The sequence below is a fragment of the Phyllostomus discolor genome, chromosome 6 (genome assembly GCF_004126475.2).
Source record: "Phyllostomus discolor isolate MPI-MPIP mPhyDis1 chromosome 6, mPhyDis1.pri.v3, whole genome shotgun sequence".
Taxonomy (NCBI): Eukaryota; Metazoa; Chordata; class Mammalia; order Chiroptera; family Phyllostomidae; genus Phyllostomus; species Phyllostomus discolor.
Window position 1 is genome coordinate 74,080,431 of NC_040908.2, and position 26,761 is coordinate 74,107,191.

Here is a 26,761-nt window from a genome sequence, read left to right on the forward strand (position 1 = left end):
ACCCTAAACATTTTCCTTTACTCTGTTTACTACGAATGTCAAAATGAACTGTGAACAGTGAGTAGAACTGAGAATTCATTCTTCTGTGATTACAATGACAATGGCTCTCCTTTGAGAAACTGGATAATTGAATTATCCCTTGCTTTAACTGCAAATGGAATGGTGCATAGGCAAGACCATAAAATTGTAAAGCTAGAGGGAAACTTAAGGATCAAATCAAGCTCCATTTTCTACTTGAAAAGTATCAATCTCCGGGTAATAAATAGACCAACTTTAGGTCATACAGAGAGGTATTTGTAGACTGGGACCATAAGTCAGTCATTCTCAATTTACTGCTATTTATATTACCTCCAAGCAATTCTGATCACTATTATTTTTATTCTGGATTGTATAAACTCCCATAATTTATATAGTAGACTTAGAGTCCTAGTAAAAATCATAGTTTATATGATTGGGTATGATTTAAAGCCTCCTGTCTCATTTAAACTCTCTCACAGATAGAATTTTAATTAGGTGACATTTAGTTTAAATGAGCTTCAAGCTCATCAGTGAAAGAAGAAACCAGTGGAACTTGTAGTTTCTATCACTTTTGCAATGGAAAGGAATGACATTACATAATGGTATAACCTAATTTTCTCACTGAGTATTTACTGTTTTGCTATAATTTTGCGATAAAATCTTGGATAAATCACTTCACAATTCCAAATATCAATTTCCTCTCTTCTAAAATTAAGGAGACAAACTATATCAGTGGATCTCAATCCTGGCTTCATATTAGAAACATCTGAAAAACTTACAAAGATACCTATACTTGGTCCTCCATACCAGAGATTCTGACTTTATTTGTCAGGGCAGGCCCAGGCATCTGCATTATTTAATGACCCCAAACTGTTTCTAATGTGCAGCCTAGGTTGAGAAACACTACAGCAAGTGATCACTAAATTAAGGTTCTTTCCCAGCCTTAAACTATGAGACTATGAGTCATCTATGGGGAAACAGCTAAATAACTACATGTATAATAGAAAATATAACACATCTTAAAATACTTTAAAATGCCCCCTAAGGAGACTCAAATTTACTTTAAAAAATCACCGAATTGCCTAAATCAAAGATAATAAATGCATAATCATCTGACACATGACAAAATATTATCTTACTAGTCAATTCTAAAATAACAATGAGACATGACATGACATGACATGACAACATAAGATGCACATTTCTAGACTTTCACACTTTAAACAGAATTTCATTCTTCTGTGAGGTCTTAGAGTATCTCTCTAGGACATAGGTCAAATTTGTTATTACTGATATGAAAACTAAAAAAAATATATAAAGACCTACTTAGCAATACTTTTATTTTTAAAATAGTACATACTTTAAAGATGCAAAAGAAGGAACAGCACTTATCATCCCAGTCTCTGCCATCTCAATGGCATGCTTTATTTCAAGCTTTTTATATAAGGACACAATGCTTGATTTGGGTTGGTTTTCCCGAATCAAAAGCTTCCGCAGGTATTTGTCATCAAACTTCTTGAACCTAGAAATAAAAAAAAAAATCAAAGCTTCAATAAACTAATACTACACTGAGTGAGAAAATTAGCAATAAAATCAGTTCCACTATTCCCAGGGGGAAAGTATAGTAGCAATGTTTAGCAAGTCTGATCATTACAATTATTTTATATGTGCATACATGAATATAATTGTATATAAAATATCTATGCATTATAAAAAATATACATAGTACATGTTGATACATTTTTACCATGGCATACATAAATCTAATATGTGTATTTCTACATTTCCTATTTCTCTACTTCCCTTTTCAACAACAGCCTTCAAAAGTATTGCTAATACTCAGTATCTATAATTCTTCTCCATTAATCCTCTCTTGAACATTCACAAATCAGGCTTTTGCCTTCAATACTCCATTCCAACTACCCATATTGAGGTGATTAGTGACACCCAACACACACAATATAAATCCAATGACCAGTTATTTAGCTGTCACATTTTCTGATCTCTCCTGCTTAAAACATTGTCTTCTTGGATACCACACTCCCTTGGGTCTCTGCCTGCTTCTTTCTCAACATTTTTTTTTTATTTTAAATTCTTCTACTTTCTGTCCTCTTCATACAGCAGTCCCCTGGGGTCAGTCTTTCTCTGCTGCCACTCACTCTCCTGGTGATCTTGCCCAGTCTTGTGAATTTTAATACCATATCTATGCCAGTGACTCTCAAATTTGTATCTCTAGCTCCAACCTCTCTCCCAAACCCCAGAAATAAATGTGCAGTTACCTAATTAACATCTCCACTTGGCTAGCTAGTAGACATCTCAAATTCAGTATGCTCAAACTGAATTCATCTTCTTCTGTAATCCTCTGCATTTCTATTAATAATAACTCCACCAGTTCAAAACACTGATGTTAACTTTGATTCTTTTTCTCCCATATTCCATGTTATGGTCTGAATATGTTGAAGCCATAACTCTAGTACCTCAGAATGTGGCCATATTTGGAGACAGGGTCTTTACAGGAGTGATTAAGTGAAAATGAGATCACCTGAGTGGTCTCGAATCCAATATGATGGGTGTCTGTATAAGAGGAAATTTGTACAGATATACAGAGGGAAGATGACATGAAAAGGCATGAAGGAGAAGGCCACCTACAAGCCAAGGAGAGAGGCCTAAGCCTATAAGAGGCCCAAGTCTATAAGAGGCCCTTCCCTTATGGTCCTCAGAAGGAACAAAATCTACTAACATTTTGATCTGGTGCTTTGAGCCCACAGAACTGAGAAAATAAATTGCTATTGCCTAAGCCACCCAACCTCTGGTACTTCATTATAGTACCTCTAGCAAACTAATACTCCCTGTCCAGTCTATCAATAATTTATGCTGGTGCCACCATCAAAATACATACAAAATCTCACCATTTCTCACCAATTCTATTACCATCACCCTGATTCAAGATACATCATCTTTCAATGAATTCTTGCAATCGGTACCTAATTGGTCTCCCTGCTTCCACCATCACATTCCTATAGCCTATTCTTAACACAGAAGCCAGAGTGATCCTGTAAGTCAAACAACATGACTCCTCTGCCTCTAACTTGAGTACACAATGACCCGAAAGCCATATATAACTAGGAACTGCACCTCTTAGTACCATGCTTCTCTTACTCAGGTCCAGATTCACTAGTGTCCTTCTTGTCCTGGAAACTTGACAGCTGTGCTCTCACCTCTGGGCTTTTATATCTACTACTACTACTACTACTAGGAATACTCCAACATACCTGCAGGCTCATTCTCAGGTCTCGCTTAAATCTTTCCTCAATGGTCAGTTTTCCAAAAGAGGCTTTCCTATCAATCCCATTAAAATGCATGTCACCCCTCGCCCCCACCACCAAACTTCCTATTCTGTTTCATGGATACATTTTTCTTCATAGAAGTTATTTTCTAACATGCTATTAATTTATTTATGGTATTTTCTGTTTCCTAGCATAAGAGTGATCTGTATGGGCAAAAGTTGGTTGTTACTGTTTTCCCATATCACCAGTGCATAGAACAGTGCCTAGCACACTGGTAAGCATGTATGGTAGAATGAAATATTTGGTCCCAATTCTTCCCTGTTTCCATATCTTCTTCCTTATTACTTGGCAATGTCCTTCCACCATGGTCTAAGTGACCTACCCTGTCCTACTTCCTGCCTACTTCCTGCTCAAATAGTGTTACTTGCTTTGATCATTGGGCTACCAGCAGATGTGATGATGGTAGAAAAGGCTTAAAATGAGTTTGTTCATTATATCATGCCTCTTGTTCTTCACCCCAGTCGCAGAGAAGGCCAGCTGGGACCAGCTGACAACCAAACAAACCACTGAAGCATGAGCAAGCCCAGCCCAGATCAGTTGACTCTAAACCTTTTAACTTAGGTGCTTTAATAATAAGTGACTGTTGCTTTAAATGACTAACTATTGGGGTGGGTTGTTATGTAACATTATTATGCCAATATATAAATGGAACAGCATGCAGTAAATACTTGTTGAGAAAGAAAAAAAATATTACAGTGATCCCCATAAGACCAAGGAGGTTTATAGGCACATTTGTGCTATGAAAACAACAAAAAAAAAAAAGAAAGAAAAGAAAAAGAAAAAAAAACATTAACCCACATTCTTGTTTCCAGATACTGGAGGGCTATGAATAATTAAAGAGAGTCATCCTTAAAGTGCTTTGCTATTGACTGGCTGCTGCACTAAATACTGGACCTACTTTTCCTGTAAGTTTGCACAGGACTCTTGGCAGCAACACATCTTTTTAAACTACTTTTATCATTATCATTATTACTATTATTATTTTAGCTTTTCACTAGAGATAAACAAAACAAAAAGTAAACATTAAGGACAATGACAGCTGGAACGACACCTGATCTATTTAGTGTAGGAGCTGTACACTTTCTTTCTTTGCTTTATTACCATACCTTTCATTTCTCTGCTGGACTACACATGGGCGATTTCTTTCTCCATCATTAGACTCCTTCGCCAAGTTGAGAAACTTCCCTACTACATTACCCTGTCATGTCTTTCTCAAAGGATCAAATATCTTAAGAATTCTGTGGCAGGACCACCAGAAATTCACAGTGTAAGAATTTCATAAGAAAGGAAAGATACCAAACATACCTAGAACAATCACTTCCTTTTATGTCATCTTTAGTAATACCAATAATTATTACATGTCAGAGATAGGATCTGAGCAGAACTAAAGTTAAAAATGGCTTATATCAGCACCAAATCCCTCCATACTGCCTCCTTAGGATATAGAATGCACTTTACAATCCAGAAAATTATTTAAAATTTATCTGTAAAACATTGTGCATAGAAAGCTAAAAGGCTTATAAATTTATTAAATGAACTATGTATACTGCAGAGAAAAATGTTAGACATGTAACAATATTACCTTTCTGACATGAATCAAGGTTGTCTCGGACATGTTTAGTATTTATAGTCCATTTAACCTGATGATTGTAGATGTTTGCCTGGAGCAGACTTATGTACCCCAGAGATAAAGTACCTCTCCCTGAAAGATAGGACATAGCCAGACATTCTCTGACATTCCTTTACCTAAGTTCCAGACAAAATCCTCATGATCACAGGGTCCATTTCTTCTTCTAACACTGCCCTAGGGACTGCTGACTTGATTTCTGTATCTACTCACATCTATTTCCCCCCTGTTTGGGAGGTAGAGGAGTGATATAAATATTTAGCCTGATCTTTACTTTTGAAAAGGAAAAAACTATTACGGGTTTCTACTCACCTGTCACTTCAGGCAAGAACTAATGGGATGATAGGGAAGGGAGAAAAGTGGTTGGGTTGAACAAGAAAAGGTAGGTGGAAAATAGCCATGGCTAAGGAAACAGTGGCAATGAGGGGCAGAGAAGTCTGTATCATTGGCTTGGCAAAGGCTAGGATCGGTCTTTGTTAAGAGGTTCCCAGGTATTTATAAAGCAGGGCAATGTCACAAGGGAGACAGGGTACTCCAGTCTATCTCCTGTCTCCCCCCAAAAAATGAATACTGCCCAAGATAAATGGTCATTGTTTTCAATGTTTTTACAATGAGATTTTAGTTGGCATTATTTTACTTTATGTCCCAATATGACAAATAAAATATTTTCCTTTAGTGATGAAGTAAGGCTAGGTCTAAGGAGCCTTTCCAAATCTGTAAACAGTATGGCCAGGCTTGTAAAGGTTGTTCTAGCGCTTCAAGTCTCCATAACTCATTTTATGACTTAATGACATCATGCACACACACACACACACCTATTTGCTCTGTGACTGTTATTATATTGTAAAATTTGAAAGCCTGAGTTTATAGTTTATACTTCTCATGTAATATAGTATCATGTCAGAACATGTGAACAAACAGTAAGTGCTTTAAAATTCCCTTATGTTAAATTACATAAACTGGTAGGTTGGTTAACTTCCTGTTAATTAGCAGGGGTGAGAGTGTCTGTTAGCAAGTTAGGAAAGACAAGGCAGAAGGGCAAGAGGCATCCACCAAATATAGCTTAGAACCTGTCTGTGTCCAGGAACCAGCTGAACTGCTGCCTCCTTCCCAAGTCTTCGCCAGCCACAGTTCTGTCTGCTAGTCTACCTCTTCCACTTCAACTATATGGTCCTTGAAGAGAGACACTGAATCTTATTTATCTACCATACAGTCTTTAGAGGTAAAAAAGATATATAGATGATAGGTAGAGATTATAAATAGGTAGATGATAGATAAATAGATAGATAGATGACAGATGATAAATGAGAGACATTTATGTAAGTGCACATAATCTTTCAGCTAAGTATAGCTTTAAAAGCATTTGTTATTTATTTTAGTCTATTTATGTCCTTGGGTATTCTCAACACATTTGATAGAACAAATAGTAATGGAACCCCAGGTTTTTTAACAAAATAATCTCCATTCCTCAGTTTCCCTTTCAGTAATAAATGTCCATATGACTGAGCCCCGGGTGTGAAAGGCCAAGCCATGTGATATAACTGGAAGAATTGTGTGTGAATTTCTGATATCTTTGTTTAGGAGAAGTGCATATTCTAGTACATATTCTTTGCCTCTTCATTACCTTTCTCCCTACATTCAGCCTGGAATGTGTGCATGATGGCTATTGCTGTGGAGCAGTCATTTTGGTCTAAGAGGCAACTTTGGAAACAGAAGCTGTTAGTGGCATCAATTGGACAGGAGAGTCCTGGACCCAATGAGGAGTCTGCAGAGCAGAACTCATCTATGAAACCTACATTGCCTGCCTCTGGTTATTTATATCAGAGGGAAATAAGCTTCTATCTTGTTAAAGCCACTATTGTTCCAGGTCTCTGTTATAGCTGAATTTTATCCTAAAGGAAACACTATGGCACAACATAGGAAACATTTACAACTCTGAAAAATAACACAAGTCAACAAGTGCTCCTTCCAGAGTCATTCAGAGCCACTTCATAATGCAATGGCATCAGGCCTTCTTACTTGTCTCTCCAAAAGTTGTGACCCCAATGTCCACAAACATCTTCAATCCCAGTCTTCACATGATCAAAAAACTAAAATGAAAAAAGCAGGCTCATTGATTAATCTTTACCTAAAAGCAATAATTTCTATTCTTTTTACATCATGCCTAAACTGCAAAGACTGCTGGTTTTTGCTGTGTGTGTGTGTGTGTGTGTGTGTGTGTGTGTATTTACTGAAAGCAATAAAATAATCTTAAAAAATGATGTTTGTCCTATGGATACTAAGCAATTCTCAGATTATTTTTCTCATCTTTAACAGTTTATTCATAGTTTTGGAAATTATGATGATAATTTTCTAGTATAAACATATTCAGATTGAAGGAAGTGATAAACGGGGGATTCCTGAGGAGCTTAGCAAGCTAACTTGGAGAAGCCACCATGAAGCTATGTTCATTCTACACCCCCAGTTCATGCCTTTCTCATCCCTCTTTTTTTGTCTTCTGCCATTTCTCTCTTCTTCATGTAATGAGCACCATGATGTCAAACTGTGTGACTGAATCCAACAATTTTTTCTTTTATCATTTAAATCATTATACTACATCCAAACCTACCCGACAGTGGATTTCTTCACTGACAGCTTGTTGCTTTTTATTGGCCCTCTTAACATCAAGAAACTCCACTAGTGGTCGAATGGTTATTCCCTGCATGTACAAAAAAAAGTGAATTTTCTTATAATATAATATTAAAAATTCAATAATTTTTATTTTCCTAAGCTTTGATAACCAACAAAAAGTATCTTGCCCCCAAGATTTAACACAATGTATATAACATTTTGTTATTTTTTTTCCTCTTCAATAGCTGACATTTTTTTTGGAGGGCTATATCCTAACATCTACTATTAAAAACAAAACAATGGACAAAATGCAAAAATAAAAAAAATGTAACTCTGAGAAATAGAAAGAAATACTAAGAAATAATATAGTATCATCCAACTCAGAAGAATCAACTGCTTGTATCATCCACAAAAAACTTTTCAGTGATTCTTACATTCATTAATTTATTAAAGCAATTTTAACTGAGCATCTATTTTATACATGTCAGGAGCTTGGTCAACTGGGACACACAAATGAACAGTTAAGGACCTCAGCTTAGGATTTCACAGTCTTATGGGGAGAAAAATATACCAAAAACAGTTATAGAGTAAACAAAGAAAGAATGAAAGAGATGCATGGGGAGCAGGTCAAGGAAGGCTTGGTGCAGAGGGAATTGGATGAGAGTCTTAAACATGTTGGAAACATATCATAGTAGAGACCAAACATGAGCAAAGGATCAGTAGTAACAAAGGGCACAGAGTGGGTTTGGACATGTTTCACCATGACCTTGTGAAATGAAGAGAACCATAAGATATTTGGCAAGCAAGGAAGAAAAAACAATTCCTTAACATAATAAGTATTTGCCAGAAATCTAAAGTGAACAACTGACTTAATAAAGAAACATTAAAAAAATTTCTATAAGAACTAGAAATGACACAAGGATGCTCCCAATCTGCTATTCAACACAGTTCTGCATGCCCCAGTCAATTAGATAAGAACACCCAGAGGTGAAAGAATAGACATTGAAAATGAAGTGAAAAGATATTTGTTGCTCATGGATGTCTTTTTTGTTCTAAAATATCTGAATTCTTTTTCATTTAAAAGTACCAAGAAAGTTTAATGAAGTGATCCTAAATAAAATCAACATGCACAAATCCATCCCATATACTAATTAAAAAGGAAATGATAAACACCTACACAATAGCAATGAAAACTATATTTATATTGAATTCTATGTCTATATATGTAGAGACAGAATATATATAATAGTATGTACCAGTATATAAATAATACACTAGATATATAGCAGTATATTATATAGATACTAAATATATATGTGTGTGTACTTATATTCTCTCATTCTCATTTTGTAATAGGAATATATATATTCTATATAAATATATATAGAATAAATATAAATATATATTAGTAAAGATACTAAAAAGATATGACACATACAGTTCTTAAATCCAATTACTTAATATTATGATGAGAATTTTATTTCAGTGTACATGCAATGCAATTCCAATAACATCTTCCAAAGGATTTTTAACAGACCTTGAGAGGGCAAAGTAAGAAACTAGTTCTAAATCAGTCTGGAAGAGTAATTAGAAAGAGAAAACTTAGAGAAAGCATATTTAGAAATATCACAATAAACTAGCAGCTAATATATTTAAAATTATGTTATACTATCATTAAAATAGGCCAGGTGAGGAGGAGAGGAGTGAAAATCTCTGAGTTTCTTGCCTGGTAAATAGATGGCCACCACAACTTGGAATAAAGAATATGTGAATAAGAGGGGTTATTGGATTTTAGGGGAGGGGAGTGCATATGTTGAAATATGTTCCCTGTCATACATTTGATTTCCATCTTATATTTCCACACATCTTTAAGTCTTTAAGAATATTTTTGATAAAACAAATTAACTGACACATACACATGCTCACATTTTTAAAAATGCAACCATTTCTTTTATTTCACCAATTCAGCTGTGGATATTTTTCAGTTTCACTTTAACATCTGAAGTGTGAAATGATTTTGACCAAATTTGGTGTGACCCACCTTTCATTGCATTTTTGTCACTTTCAAAGTCTGCCACTTTGAAATAACATAGGAGGTAATAACAGTTTTCCAATCAATACAAATTCTGTAATTTATAACTTATGTAAATGAAAATAGGTATAAATACATGGTTTACAAAGATGGATTTCACTGAGTTCACTGAGCTTTATGAAAGCTACTAGTTCAATAATAACTCCAGGAAAAAAAATTTAAAAAATCAATGTAATTTTTAAAACTAAATAATGTGTTCTAAAGATACAACCTGTTGTTTCATGTGCTCTTTTTTTCTGTCACCATTCATTTAGGAAATAATAAGTGAGTCCCCAGCATATGTAAATATAGCACATAAAAATAAACGAAGATACACATAAAAATAAACATAGGACACAGGACCTGTCCCAATCCCTATGCTGATTCCTTCCACTACATGGATAATCTAAAAGTAAATGCACTGTCACAAACAAAGCAAAACTGATCAACTACAGGAAGCAAGTGTGGTCTTCCTGTAGTGTCCAGATCAACTCAAGTTTTCTGAAACATCAACATACCTTGTAATTAGTTTATATTTAATAAAAAAATATTGATTTTATGCGATGGATTGCTAACACTGTCTTTTATTTTTATTTTTTAATTTTTATTATTGTTCAACTACAGTTGTCCTCATTTTTCCCCATTACTCTCCCCTACCCTACCCAGACCCCACCTCCCACATTCAATCCTCCCCCTGCACTCGACCCCCCACCGTTGTTTTTAACACTGTCTTTTAAAGATGTGTATTTGTTTAAAGAGCTCCCATTAGTAGGCACTGCTTCTCTCTCTGAATTATTTACAGTTGTCACACCACTCTTAGTAGGAATTATTTAATAAGTTCTGCTTTACTTCCTCTCTCCCCCTTCTTTCTTTCTTTCCTTCTTTCCTCAGTCCATCTATTTTGTAAGTAGAGTACATGGCATCTGTGAGTGTCATATTAATTTTCCTACATCGGATATTATATTCTAGGAGCCCAGGTCTTTAGTTGAGAGAAACAGAGGGAGGGGGAAGAATGCCTTTGAAAAGACACATTGGAAAATTTCTAATTTAGGTCAGGGGAGAAATCTGATAAGGCCTGGAAAAATATCTCACTCCCATTCATGTAGGTTAAAAGGTTAAAACAAAGAAAAAACTTAGACTTCCATCAAACTACTGCAAAACATATTTGCAAAGCCCAAGTAAAATTTCACCTATTCATTCTGCTTTAAACAGGACACCTCACAGCAAGACCTGATGGAAGGGAATCATTTAACAACAGGCATAAGACTATACTTTCAGGGATCATTTCTATAGTTCGTTACTAGAGAAGTTTCTCTGAACATGTAGAACAGGCATGACAGCAACATGAGATTTATTTGCTACCCTGTTCCATGTCCACTTTCCACTGCCCTGCACCTTTCTGCTCTCAGTACCATTAAAACCAACAAACAAAAACAGCTTTCTTTTGTATTAAGTAATGAGCATTCTTTGGCTTGATCTTTTGGAAGATACTGATTTGTTTTTTCTTCTCTTAGAATTAACTATTTTTTTTAAAAATTAAGTGGTAGAAACTGCCTTTATTTCTTTGCTTATTTAGCAGGAAATGTTCAGAAAACTTGAAGAAATTATTTTATGATAGCCTACATAAGCCTTTCTCACTTTACAAACCTGATCACAAAGATCATAAGCCCAGTTGAACATACAGTATTTATTAAGTTGATGAGCACTTTAAAAATGTCCCATAGGTGTCCACATTCCTCACACCAGTCTCACTGGGAATTCTTTCAGGACTTACTACAGTGCACAGTAATCAGCTGTCACATGTCTGACTCTCCCCTAAACAATGCATCCCCTACTGTGTCATCAGTGCTTCTCTGCACTATACCATCAGTATTTAGACATGTTGCTATGTCTCCCACCTTTTAAAAACAGAAACAAAAACTCTCCTTTGGCACATATTCTTTCTGGTTACTATCCTCTTCAGGAGCTCCAATGAATTGCCTGTGTCTCCTGTTTCCTCTTTCTCTCTGACCCACTCCCTGGAATGCAGTCAGTCAGGGTTTGCTTCTTACACTCTGACTCTGAGTGCTCTCAGGAAGAGGGCCACTCAGCACCCTTGTCACCAACTTGCTGTCTCCAACTCTCTCTGCTCACCTGGCGGGACCACCCAGCCGCATGTGTTGCAGTTCCTAGAACCTTCTCCTTCCTGAACACTTTCTTTATTTGACTTCAGAATAACCTCCTCCTGAATTTTCTTCCACTTTACCATTCATATTTTTCAGTTTCCTACGCTGGTTCCTCAATAATTTTTTGATTTCTAAATATCAGTATGCCATCTTTTCTACATTCTTTCTATACTCACACTGAGTAGCTTATTCTAGACTCACGCTTTAAAAACCATTTATACACTGATGAATCTCGAGTTGTATATCTCTCTCTGGCTTTCTAGACCCTATATGCAGTCACCTATTCAACATCTCCATGGATGTCTAACAAGCAAATATGCATGTCTGGAATGTAAACCATACTCCCTTGGTATTAAATTATATGTTACTTTCTTTTACCTATTTGCTCAGTCAAAAATCCTTGGTACTGTCTTTTATTGTTATTTCTCTCCCATCCTAAATTATTCACCTACATTTTTGTCTTGAAAAACACCCTGATCATCTTACTCATTTTATTGTAGGACCAGAATAAAGTTTTCTGAATTCCATAGGATTTTATGTAGTAATGGTACATGTGAATGAAATATAGGAATGTGTCATTATTATATTACCTATGAGGGAGGACCCCCCCAAAAGCAAAAATTATCTTTTGAAGGGAGGGCCCCTTGCACTAAAGTCTTGCCCTGCTAGGTTAGTGTCCTAGAAACCCATCTGTATCAGTATACCAGCTGGCATTGTTGTGAGAGGCTGCATTTGTCTTCAGTGAAATTTTTTTTGAAGACTCTTTCAATGCATTTGCCCATTTTGTGATGGGTGATTCAGGAGAGCACCTGCCCACCTGTTCTGAGTGTTTAGCAGTTTTGACAAAAAGGCATGATCCCCATGTTCCATCCTCTCTAGTCACCTTATCTCACCCCAGCCAGCTTTTTTTGTTTACCTGGATGAAAAAAATCCTCAAAATGAAATGTTTTGCCAATTTTTGTGAAACAAAAGACAGCAGAAGCACTAAAAGGCATCAAAACTGATGAATTTAAAAACTGTTTTGAGCAGTGGAGAAAAATGTCTCAATAGGTGTACTGCATCAAATAGAGAGTAATTTGAAGGTAAGTAAAGTTTAAACATGTAAGAATAAATATACGTTTTTTATAAATAAATTCCAGTATTTTGAGGTCCTCCCTTTTATGAATTATAAAACATATGACAATTTATTTAACAGATCAAGGCTTATTTGAAGGTTCACTTAATGTCTATAAAATAGTGAACATCATAACTTCCATTGTGAGAGGCTAGGTCAGCAAAGATGTGTTTGATATCAGGGAGGGCCACCCCACCACAGGTCATGAGTGTCCCACACATTTCTAAGCCATTTTCAAAGCTGCATTTGCAAGAAGCTGACTTGAGAGATGAGGTAATGTTATACTGAAGACAAAGAGTGATGGACCTCAAGCTCAGTGTCTGTCTCCTGACAGCCCACTGTACGTGTAGACATTCACCACAGGCCCTTGGTGTCACCCCACAGAGACTTGGGATGTGGAAAACTGACACAAGCCAACATGAATAATTCTACCATGAGTAATAAACTCTTTTGTCTCTGACACAGCAGTCAGGTGTCTATTGCAAACATCCACACAAATTTAACAGGCTAACTTGTTAACCTGCAAGAAAGGTGAAATCCCAGATGCTTCACTGCTCTGAACAACATAACAGTAAATACAATACTAATATGCCATGGAGGCAATAAGAAACTGCTGCCTCTGGAATTCCAGCCAGACTTGCTACTTGATGAACTTCCAGACGACCACTGAGTGGATGTCCAGAATTCTGAAGATCCACTAAATAATCATAGGAATTAATTAAATAATAACTGTTGTGCTCTAATCATTTTTTCCTTTCAAAGAAAGTTACATTGAAAGATAAGTTTTTCTTTCATTATTATTTTACTTAATGTTATAATTAAACATGAAAAGTCATCCAGTTAAACCATCAGGTTAGTGCCTTGCATCAGCTACTGTGTTTATCTGTACATGCTTCCTCTCTATTACCTGGGAGGAGATATCATTGTCCAGATCTTAGAGCTAAGTAAACTGAGTTTCATAGAGGCTGCTAGGAGCTGGACCAAACTACCAATGCAGAACCTTACTCCAACCTTTGTGTTAACAGTGGACTCTACCTATCCCTGATGTTGAACATAATTTGAAAACAAGAGAGACAACTTATATTTTATATAACATTACCTGTTATTTAGAAGCAAATGAATTTACATATCCAAGGAATCAGACTTGTTCACCCATTCAATATTCCACAGGGAAAGCTGTAATCTGATAACATTAATATGCTTCATAAAGAAGCTACTTTCTAATTATCAATGTAATTCCAGAAATGTTAAAATTCTCATTTGAAATCTTAGTATTAAATAATAAACCACATGCTACATGGAATTCTATTTTAGAAGATAGTGCTAACTCAACACTATCTGGATGGAAGAGTTCATCATATAAGAACTGTTGAAATAAGGGGAAAGGTAATTTAAAAATTGTTGTTTGAAGAATGCATAGTTCTTAAACAAAAGATAGAATTTTATGACTATAACTAATTATTTCCACCATGTTTTAACCAATTAAATATCTCCTTCCAGGCTTCTTTCCTGAGTTTCTTAATTACTGATGTATTCAGGAAAAAAGATCTTTTCTGAAGAGAAACTGTATGCCTGTGTGTGTTGTGCATGTGTGTGTTCATAGTCTCTTAAAAGCCAGGGGTGGGTAGGAGAATAGAAGGGAGAGAAAGTGGTCAGAGTCAAGGTACCAAACAATATTCACTCATCTGTAATATTTGCAAACAGGAGAGTGGGGTTGATAACAGTTAAGAGAAGAGAAGATAGAAGTAGCTGTAGGACTACAATAATTCTTCTTCCTCATGGGCATCAAAAAATTTTGCCAGAGAATACTGGTCATGGGGCTATGCTTGCACTTCAAATTCTGACCCCCATATATCTCTATCACTGTATCTATTGATATGTTTACAATACCAAATGTAGCCAATATATATAAACTAGTCTGTTTGTTACCTCTGCTTTTTTTCATTTGTATATTAAAAATTGTGTTAATCAAAGTTAAATATTGATGCAAATATTCATTCAAAGTGAAGTGGTTTGCAGGCTTTGAATATGAGGAATAAGAAGAATGTGGGACTTCACTAATATCTTTCAGCTGACTTACAATTCCCAAAAGTCAAAATATTAAGTGTGCAATAATGATACTCTATATTAATCACCTACATACATTCAATGAACAATAGTATACTTTTTTGTAATACTTTCCTCTTTTTCCTGTGCTATGTTTGTTCTCATTGTAGAAATGTAATTTTATGTCTGTTGAATCTAATAACTGAAAAAAGATAAGCTTGAATTTGTATGTCTTCTCCTGAATTATATTTCCCTATTAGGTCATTTTATCATATTTTACAAATGCACATGCCCTGATATTGTATGGAGGGGGCTGGTTTTTAACTGCAGATCTCTGAGAAGCACTTGTGTAGATAGTAACCGCTGATATATTTAGCTTCAGAAGACCTGGTACCTAGTTGCACTAGACTGACATGACTTTATTATTGTATTTGGCACTAATTATGAGAGCATGGTGAGGAGTATGAGCATGACTAAACTTTGGCAGAGCTCACTGTGGGTGGTAGGAAAGGGCAGCCAGCCTATGAGAGGCAATGAGTCACTCACCCCTACCTTACTTTCCCCTCAGGCAGGATGCCCTGTGATGCTCCTTACAGATGAAAATGTTCAAAGCAAAATGAATTCACTTCAAAAATTTGCCTCAGGCAAAGTGTGAGAGTAGCAAAATGAATGACTTACAAGGATCCTGTAAATACCACAGTAAAGAGATGAAGGAAAAGAAATTTGCTCTCTTCTACACTCAGGTGTCTCCTTGAGTATAAGAAGGAAACTCAAACCAACATTAGATATTTGAACCAAATCTAGTATTTATGACTCTAACTGGAAATGTTATGAACCATAACCTGGTAAATAATGTCTTCTGCTAGTGAAGACAATGTAGCTCAATAGTCCAAATCTTGTCTAGAGAGTCAGAGTCCTAGGCTCAACTTTAGCTGCTGTCACTTACTAGTGTGTGTCATCGGGTCATTCTGTTTTCTCTCTTTGAGCTTCACTGGTCTCTTTCTCAAGGGTTCATTTTGAGGATGAAATGAGATCATGCCTACAAGAAAGCCCTTGTCCAAGTGCCTCCCACAAGGAAGTGATCACTGATGGGTGGTGCTGGCATCACAAAAGTGCTGATTACAAAGACAATAACAAAAAGTGGTCATTGCTTAACTTAGGAGAGGGTCTCCCAAGGCATCCTTCTCCAGGATTACTTGGAGAAGACAACCCATTGTCCTCAGTGTTGGGAGGTATGAATGAATAAAGAGTTGAAGTGCTTTTTGGAAAATTGACTAAAAAGTTGGAGAATAAGCTCAGTGAGTTGCAATATTGAGCACTTAACATATACTTTGCATTCTACTGGGACTTTATTTAGAGTTAAGACCAAACTGATTTTGACTCCGTTGTACCTTTTATGGGCTATGTAAACTTGGGAAAAGTACTTAACCTCAGTTTCAGTGTTTCAGTTCCCTCATTTGTAAAATGGGTGACTCCTCCTTGAGTTCTGTGCCATAGATTGTTATGAGGATTAAACAAGTTAATGTGAAAGGTGTTTAGGTCTAAGTCAGGCACCTAGGAAGCATTGTGGAACTAAATGGCAAACAATTTTTTAAATAAAATAAAACATCTCCTGTTTTTCCTTATCTGTCACTTATCCCTCTCTAGAATCTCCTTGGTTGCTTTTCTCTCCTCCTCAGTGTCCTAAGACAGGCTTCTCCAGAGTTCAGCTCCTGGTCCACTCTTTTGGTTTCACTGATGTATATATTTCCACTCTCTTGGCAATTACTTTCAGTATCATGGCTTCAAATATCAGCTCGCTGCTGATGATTGAGCTCTTTCCTGAAGCTCAGACTCATAGTATCCTATAATGTATTATTTCCACTTCCAGGTCTAATAGCCATCCTTAATCCAGTGTGCTTATTATTCACCTACCAACCTCCCACTATTACCTTCTTGACCCACTGCCTTTCCATCATCACTGGAGGGCAGGTCTGTCTTTCTAGCTGCTTAGATCCAAAACCTGGAGTCCACCATGACTGCTCTCTCCTTCATACCCCATGTCTAACTCATTAGGAGATTCTGCAGGTTTCAACTTCAGAATGCATTCGAGACTCTCACCCCCATCTCATCACCTGTGTGACTGGCAATCACACTGGTCTTGTTTGATGGCAGCACTGGCCTCCACACTGCATTTCCCATTTCTTCCCTTCATTTAACAATCTGTTCTCACAGTGGCCAGGGCAATCTTTTTATAAACTAAGTCCTCTGCAATCTGAACAGGACAAGGATACCTACTCTCACCACTCTTATTGAACATAGTTCTGGAAGTACTAGCCAGATAAACCAGACAAGAGGACAAAATACAGGGCATCCAAACTGGGAAGGAAGAAGTATAAGTGTCACTTTTTGCAGATGACTTGATTCTTTGTATAGAAAACCCTAAGGATTCCAACAAAAAACTATTAGAAACAATAAATACAGTAAAGTGGCAGGATACAAAATCAATGTACAGAAATTCACTGCTTTCCTATACAGTAACAATGAGACTTAAGAAAAAAATGAAAAAAAGAGCAGTTCCTTTTACAATTGCAACAAAAAGAACAAAGTACTTAGAAGTAAACTTAACAAGGATGTGAAGAACCTGTATACTGAAAACTACAAAGCACTATTTAAAGTTACTGAAAAAGACATGATGAAATGTCTTTTCCATGTTCATGGATTAGAAGAATCAACATAGTTAAAATGGCCATGTTACTGAAAATAATATACAGATTTACTGCAGTCCCCATCAAAATCCCAATGCAATTTTTTAAAGAAATGGAACAAAAATAATCAAATTTGTGTGGAACCACAAAAAGACCCCAAGTAGCCAAAGAAATTCTGAGAAAAAGGAACAAAGCTAGAGGTATCACACTACCTGACTTCAAATTATACTACAGAACTATGGTAGTCAAAACAACATTGTATTGGCAGAAAAAGAGACAAACTGACCCATGGAACAGAATTGAGAGCCCAGAAATAAAACCACATGTATATGGGCAAATAATTTTTGACAAAAGGGCCAAAAACACACAATGGAGAAAGAAAAACTTTTCAATAAATGGTGTTGGGGAAATTGGAAAGTCACGTGCAAAGGAATGAAACTACATTACAGTTTGTCCCAATGTACAAGAATTAATTCAAAATGGAACAAACACATAAATATACAACCTGAAACAACAAATTACATAGAAGAAAACATCAGTACTAAACTTATGGATTTTGGCCTTAGAGAAAAATTTTATGATTTGACCTCAAAGGCAAAGAAAGTAAAGGCAAAAATAAATGTATGGCAATATATCAAACTAAATACCTTCTGTACAACAAAAGAAATCAACAACAAAACAAAAGGTAAACAACCAAATGGGAAATTATATTTACAAACAACAGTTCTGACAAGGGGTTAATATCCAAAACATGTTAACATCTCATACAATTCAACACCCCCCCCCCAAAAAAAGAACAATCCAGTTAAATATGGGCAGAAGACCTAAACAGGTAACTCTTCCAAGAAGACACACAAATGGCCAACAGATATGATGTTCAACTTCACTGGATATTAGAGAAATGTAAGTTAAAACTACAATGAGATACCACTCACATCTATTAGGATGGCTATTATCAACAAGACTGGTAATAACAAGAATTGGAGAGGTTGTGGAAAAAAAGGTTTCTGTTCAGTGCTGGTAGGAATATACACTGGCACAGACACTATGGTAAATACTATGGCAGTTTCTCAAAAATAAGAATAGAGTTACCATTTGACCCAGCAACCCCTATTCTGGGTATCTACCCCCCAAAACTAGAAAACATTTATTTTCAAAGATATATGTACCCTTATGTTTATTGCAGCATTATTCACAGTGGCCAAGACATGGATACAACCAAAGAGTCTTTCAATAGAGGAATGGATAAAGAAGATGGCGTACACACACACTAAGTAATAGTACTTAGCCATAAGTAAAGATGAAATAGTGCCATTTGCAACAACATGGTTGGACCCTGAGAATATTATGTTGAGTGACATGTCAGTGAGAAAAAGCTAATAACCATATGATTTCACTCATAGGTAGAATATAAAACTTAAACTCATAAACAACAGACAACAGTATGATGGTTTTGAGAAGGAAGGGCTTAGTATGGATAGTAAAGGGTTAAGAGGGAAAATATATGTGGTAATAGAAGATGATTTGACTTTGGATGGCAGGCACACAATATAATGTACAGATCATGTATCATAGAAATGTACACTTGAAACCTATATGAACTTATTAACCAATATCACCCCAAAACATTTATTAAAAAAAAGTAACTCAAACACATCATGCTTCTACACAAACCTTCTGATGGCTCCCATTTCCCTTAGAGAAGAGCTGAAGTCCCGACAGGACTTAGGACTCCAGAATCTTCCTCACTTAACTTCACTCCACTTCCCTCTAGCCACACTGGCCAAGAGCATCATGCTTGCAGACCTCTGTCCATTAGTCCCATATGCCTGGAATATTCTTCAGCTCAGCTGTTTCCTGCTGAGCTGGAAACGAGCCTTTGCTCAAGTGTTATTTTTTTTCATTGTTGCCTTCCATAGCAATTCTATTTGAAATCCTAATTTTCCTCACTACTCCAGTCCCACCATACCTGACTTCTTCTTATAAAGTATCTTTCACCTCCTACCACACTACCTAATTTATTTAGTTATTATGTTTACTGTCCAGTATCGGCCATCCTCTCTGGAATGTAAGCTTTGCAGGGACAGGGCTATTTCTGTGTTAGTTCACTCCTGGGTCCTAAGCTGCTAAAGCACTGTCTGGCAGATAGAAGGAGTCCAAGACATGTTTATTAAGTGAATATCCACAAAATATAATCTCCTAAGGGCTGGCTTACTAACTTAAAGAGACCAATGAACTTACTAAGTCAGAATCCTGACACAGGCCCATGTTCTGCCTACCATAATTTGTTCACCCAACATTAAGTTTGTATTGACCCATCCCTTCTTCCAAAGAACACACTGTTTAGCAGTCAACTCATGTCAAAAACCTGTTGAAAGTTCATCACACAACTAGCATTTAGTGAGTACATGTACTAGGTCAGAGAGTGAGACAAATGACAAAGATTAGCAAATGCAGTTCAGAAGTTTCCAGTAGTAACTTTAGATCACTTAGCTGAGTGTCCTTGAATAGTATATCCTCTGTGTATGCCAAGTGACCAAGCTGGACTCTCTCAGGCCCCTGCACAATCCAGTGACATAAGGAAACATCACTTTCCCTAATATCATAGTACTAAAACTTCAACACATTTTTGCAAAGTTGCATCCTGTAAAAGAAGTTTATTACAATAGTCTGAAAGATTCAGTTTCCTTCTGGTGAAGGTAGAGATTTTGCTGGGAGAAAAAACTCTACTCACCAGAATGAAGACAGTAAAGAATATGACAACAATTGCAGCCGTAATGAAGAGCTTTTTCCTGGGAAACACAGCAGCAGGAAGGAGAAACACCAGTGCAAAGCAGATGGCCCCTCGGAGCCCTCCATAGGCAATGATGAATTGATCCTTAAAGGTCAGGGGAATCGTCCGGAACCAGTTAATGGCCTGAGTTAGTACAAAGACACCTGAGAAGGAAAATGGAACCAAAGAAAACAGACTGTGTGAGGACATAATGTGTAAACACAAACACTAGTTTTCTGTGCTTTTGTAACATGGGAAGGATTTAAGAATAAGCCCCAAGGAAAATTTCTCCCTTTGCTTCTGCCTTACTTGTACTACTAGGCTGTTGGGTAAAAGGCAATGTTTTAAAAATGTGTACTCAGAGGATTCAATAAAGGTTAATGTGACTTATAACAAAGGCATGAAAAAATGTTTGAGGAAGAAAAAAATAGATCAGGAAGAGGGAGAAGAGAATGAAGATGATGAAAATAAAAAAGAAAGGAAGCCCAGGAAGATGAAGCAGCAACAAAGGTGAGAGGTGACAAGAAGAAAACCCAGTTCTTTCAGTAAGCCAATGAATGTTCATTTGGAGCAATGCACTCATTACCCAGTGCACGCCAGATCAGACAGAAGGCCAGGGTGAAGCAGACAAAGGCCCAGTTCCACTCATGGTTCTTCCCAACAGTGGATACGCCCATGAAGATGAAGATCAGGGTCTCGCTGACACTGCTCAGCATCTTCATGAAATACTTGATGGTCGTGTAAGATTTTTGAGATACATTTTCCTCCACATATTTGTTCATAGTCATTGCACAAGCAGTGATTCTGCAAGAAAAGATACAGCTTCTATTTAAACATGACAATGATTCTAATCAGAATATGAGTCAGCACTTAAGAACTAAATATGGTTCACCCTTCTCAATGACCACAACATTATCAACTGATTTTTTTATAAGTGAATATGATTTACATCCCTGTAAACCCTACTGTCTCTGGAGGTATTCATCAATGCTGATGGTTTGAAGTACTTGCTTTCACCCTGCTTTCCCCACAGCTCTCCTTACTCCAGCTCCACATTACCAAAGGTCTGTGAACACTGGCACCAAGAGTTATCCTGTCAGCACCATAAAGAATGCAAGTCCATAATAAAGTCAAAACCTATTACCTTCCTGTAAACCAGTTTCATCTTTTCTATTCCTCTAGTGCCTAAATAAAATCCTCAACTTGAAACTGAGGTTGCATTGAACTTCTCTCCCCTGCCACACCTCCTCAGCACCACACTCCAACATCAAATTGGTCACCACTTGTTTTCTATCCCTCATCTTGAGTATCACTTGATCTCTCTCTCTCTCTCTCTCTCTCTCTCTCTCTCTCCTGATGCCTTAGTTCTGGGTTGCATTTCTGCTTATCTACTGTATCTACTTCTAAGAAATTTTAAATGTGTCACTAGGCTCTGAGAATTCCTAAAGGAAAGAAACTCTTCAGCGTGTTCTCCCCAGTTTTTCCAAAACTCTGGGACCATATTATGTCTATTTTAATATAACACATTTGCATACTCTAATAAAGGAAGGGCTCTGAGATCAGCTCCTAAGTGGGGCTTCTGAAGCTCTTCACATTTTTCTTGGTGGACAATTCCAGTTTCACCTCCTACCCACTCTCCACCCAGCACATGCTATATGCCTCAACAGTCTGTAATTTCCCAAATGTGCCCTATTCTTTTCTATCTTCTCACCTCACTGTACACTTCTCTGCCTGGAATGATACACTTGACCAACTCAAATGCCACCTATAGAGGGAAATATAGTATGAGCTGGATGATAGCTTATGCTGGGTCACATTTGAAGAGAGATAATTAATATAAAGTACCAAAAATACTTAATTATCAGAGGGCACTGTAGAATGAAAGGGGAGGGCACTTTTGTGAGTCAACTCCCCCATCCACTGAGAGAGGACCATGTCATAAATCAATTGCTGGTCAAGATCTATGAAGTTTTCTACATTCTTACATCTTTAGAGTTATAATGACCCTACATGTATTCTCATGCCCAACCACTGCACAAAGTCCTTCTGAGACAATTTCTGATGTTTTAGGAAAAGCCTCCTCATTGTGAGCACAGGATAGGCAGAAGAATGAAAGCTTAAAGATTCCTTGAGTTAAGGCTTAAAGAGGTAACCATGAACATATTTCATTGCAAGGAACAAATCTGTTCCTTATATAGAAGAAATGTATATTTTTGTTCCCCATATTAAAACAAAAAAAATCCCACCAAGCCAAGACTATGTATTTAGCCACAATGCTATTGCCCCTAGAATAAGCATGTATTTGTTCTAGATTTATATGCATGAGGAATACAAAATTCATGTTGTTCTCAAAAGAAAGAGTGCCTTATTAAATAGGCTAATGAAATTTGGCCACCATAAACACATAGTAAAGCTTGTGAATAGCTGAGGGCTTATATAATAACAGTCAGTGTTTATGGCACCTTTACTCTGTCTGTGCCAGGACCTGTGCAAACAGCATGAATTGCATCAGTTACATCTCATAAGAAGCCACTGAGTCAAATGCTATTATCATTCTCATTTTACAGATGAGAGAACAAAGGCAGACAGAGGTCCACGTATTCCAGATTATACTGCTAATACATGGCAGTGCCCAGATTTTAACCCAGGGGGTCTGACTTAAAGCCAACACTATTAATTACCCCTTGCTCTTTCCAAGCTTTGCACGGACCTGATTATCTCTGAGGTGAGAAAGGTCTTCCTTCACTGCCAAGGCACTTGCTCCTCTCTCAATCACAAGACAGTTTGTATTAGTCTCCTATGGTTGCTATAAAAAATTATCAAGAACTTAGTGATTGCTACAACACAAATTTATCATCTTACAATTGTAGAGGTCAGGAGTCTAAAATCACTTTCACTGGTCCAAAATCTAGGTTCCAACAGGGCTGTATTCTGTCTGGAGGCTCTGGGAGAGAATGTGCTCCTTGCCTTTTCTAGTTTCTGGAGGCTGCTCATGATCCTTAGCTTATGGTTGCATCACTCTGACCTCTGCCTTTCTGTTCACATGTCCTTCTCTAACTCAGACCCTCTGCCTTCCTCTCATCAGTATCCTTGTGATGTCATCAAGCCCACTGGATAATCCAGTGTCACATCCCTATCTCAAGATACTAACTTAATCACATTGTTGAAGTCCCTCTTGCCAAATAAGATACGTATTCATGGATTTTGAAGATGAGAACCTTTGGGAGACATTATTCAGCTTACCAGACTATTGCTGGCATTCACCTCCCTTGCAGTAGTGGCCACAACCAAGTGTAGGCCTCTAGATAGGTGTGACCAGAGCTGGTCACATATGCTTGGTGACAGAAATGAACAGGAGCTCTGTCACACTGACAACAGAGACTGAAAGGAGTGGAAAGTCTCTGAGTGAGCCTGCAAGGGGAGGCAGCACCTTGCTAGCCCCACCCAAAAATAAACCATTGGCTAACTACATTATTTGGGGTTAATTTTTCTTAAACTAGACTTCAAAATCCAATATTAATCCAATACAAAATAATGAGGGCAAGAGCCAAAATTAATTAAGAATCTTAATCATAACATTTTATAAACAAAAGACATACACAGCCAAACAAACTAACAAGCCTTTCTGAAATGTGGCCAAGTTGAAAATTTATAACAAAAACAATTATAATGTCCATATTACTTCTTGAAATTCTCTAATCTTATGCTAAAAAATGCTTCCAATTCATTTTATGGCATTCCAATTCATTTTAATGCTTCATTTCTAAAGCATTAAACTTAGGGACAGAGTGGAAAATAATAAACACTAAAATATCCACTACCCAGCTTTTTCCAATCACTTTTATTTTTTATTTTTTTTATCTTTTTTAAGATTTTATTTATTTATTTTTAGAGAGGGAAAGGAGGGAGATAGAGAGAGAGAGAGAAACATCAATGTGCGGTTGCTGGGGGCCGTGGCCTGCAACCCAGCATGTACCCTGACTGGGAATCAAACCTGCGACACTTAGGTTCGCAGACCACGCTCAATCCACTGAGCTATGCCAGCCAGGGCTCAATCACTTTCATTTTTTTAAAAATAAAGTATGAGCTGGAGAATTGAAACTCCTACATTTCTCATGCCAACTTACTTTATTCTCTCCCTCTTGACTTTAGATTTTTTGTTTATTCTTCAAAAAGTGATTTTAAATGGATGAAGAATATTGTTTTTGTGAATGTCCTAAACATTTCATTCTGAGATCATGTTCACTTCAGTCGCTGAGCAAAATGTGAACCAGGCAAAGAGTAATCTTCAGTTCACTATGTGAAAATTTAACAGAAATTTCTATTCTGAAATGATTGAAAAAATCAGCTTTGGTCTAAGAATAAAAAAATAAATTTTACATGAGTGTCCACAGGATCTTTCCATTGCTTTGTGTCCTTAACATGACACCAGAAAAGATTCTCATGTCTGCCAGACACCTCACTGTAACTTAATTCTGCTTCCTTCCAGCACAGGTGAAATACAGGAGGGAGAAGAACATCCTCTAGGTTCCAGAGGCTTTAGCACTGGGTGTGCCCTGTTCAGGAAGTGTGGGCATGTCTATGACATGGATGCATCATGCAGGCTGGGGACAAATGTTCCAAACATCCCTGTTTTGGTCCGTCATGTGCAGCACATGAACATGGTTTCTCAAGAAAAGGTCAGGAGGAGTTTTCATTGCAAAGACATGAAGTCAAACCACCTCCCTTCAGTAAAATCTTAAGTACAAATAAGGTAGTCTCCTTCCATTTAGGGGGGCAAATACAAATAGTCTCCCAGGAATAGAGAAAAATAAAACATTCTCTGTTCCCTTCATGGATCATCTATAGCTGATAATCTTAAATGTCACCACAAATATGAGTCACCTTAATTTTTCTAAAGCACAAGAAATGTGTAGTGCTGGGGAAGGGTGCAGGCTGGTGTCTGTCCACAGCCTTACTGGGTTTGAAGTATGTGGCCAGAATGTCCTTGGGTACAAGGTCATGTCACAGCATGCCATAGTAGTACTGTGCATGACAAAGAGGTATGTTTCTTTCTCCATCATGTAAACACATGAGATTTCATTCCTAAAGTCCACAGTCTCTCACCTTCTTTCTGATAGTATAAACAGAATAATAATCTAAATAGACTTATTCCATTTTAGAAAATTTTAGTTGAATTTCTTAACTCTAAAGATCCTTCAAACATAAAACTATTGGCATTCAGTATTCCCAATATGACCTTACTCTTATTAGCTTGCATCATTGAATCATTTTCCCTTCCCCTTCCATGCATGTCTCTCTTTCCCAATCTCCATATTTAGTTAATATGATTGTAAATAACAATTTAGTATCAATCAACACTTTCTTAGGATCTACTCTGGGTCAGGTTCTGTGCTGGAGTCAGTGAAGATGAAAGCAGATAAGATGAAGCTTCTCCTTTCAAGAGTTCACAGTCTAAGAGGAGAACAAATCATAAGAGATCATTGCAACACACTGCAAGTACTACAAATGGGAAATGGCAGATGCTTTGGGACTGCAGGAAAGGAAACCACTACTTCTGTCACAAAAAGCAGGGGTGCATTTGGGCAAAATCTTCCTGGATAAGTAAAGAATTCACCAAGCAGGTAAAAAAGGGAAGTAAGTTGAAGAAAAGAAGAGGCCACATGCAAAGACATGAAAGAAATGAAAAAAAAAAAGATTGGAATATTTGGGGAACTGTGGAATGACTGTGTTGGCTGGAGGAGAGGAGGTGAGGATAAAAAAGTTTATGGGCCAGATAATAAGAAAGACACTTTTACATGTTATGTTTAGGAATTTAAACTTTATTCTATAGGCTGGGGGGAAAATGGGAGATTGTATCTTTGATCACATAACTGATATATATTTTCTTAGCTCAATGGAAGCTTCATGAAGAAAAATTAAATGTCATCAATGCTTAGCATAGTGTCTGGCATGCCATTAATGTGTTTTGAATCAATGACTATATGGATACATAAATTGTTAACAGGAATGATGGTATAGTATGGATATATTTGTATTTCAGAAAAAGAACTCAGAAGGACATGTAGAGGACAGATTTGGAGGGACACGAACCTAGAGTTTGGAGTCGATTTGTTTCCTGCAATGGTTTATCATTTTGTTTTCAAAATCCAATGCAGCACCTGGAACACATAATATCCCAAAACATGTTCATATTTGACAGATATTAGGTTCCATTCCATGGAGCCACATGTGTAAATATGTATAGAATTAACTGGTGTGTTCTGCCTTGTTATTTTCTTGCTTCACATTACATTTTAACAT

The 26,761-nt window shown here is 36.8% G+C and overlaps 1 protein-coding gene and 1 pseudogene across 1 annotated transcript in view; one reads left to right on the top strand and one right to left on the bottom strand.

The window, feature by feature from the left end:
- SLC9A2 (solute carrier family 9 member A2) overlaps nt 1-26,761 on the bottom strand; it is a 105,378-nt gene that overhangs the window by 12,701 nt on the left and 65,916 nt on the right. Inside the window, exons 4-8 of the mRNA XM_028516645.2 lie at nt 21,045-21,262; nt 20,420-20,622; nt 7,601-7,690; nt 7,012-7,082; nt 1,379-1,540 (exon numbers count right to left, since the gene is read on the bottom strand). Of these exons, the coding sequence (XP_028372446.1) occupies nt 1,379-1,540; nt 7,012-7,082; nt 7,601-7,690; nt 20,420-20,622; nt 21,045-21,262 (744 nt within the window). The remainder of the gene's footprint in view (nt 1-1,378; nt 1,541-7,011; nt 7,083-7,600; nt 7,691-20,419; nt 20,623-21,044; nt 21,263-26,761) is intronic.
- LOC114501050 lies at nt 10,936-11,032 on the top strand (annotated as a pseudogene).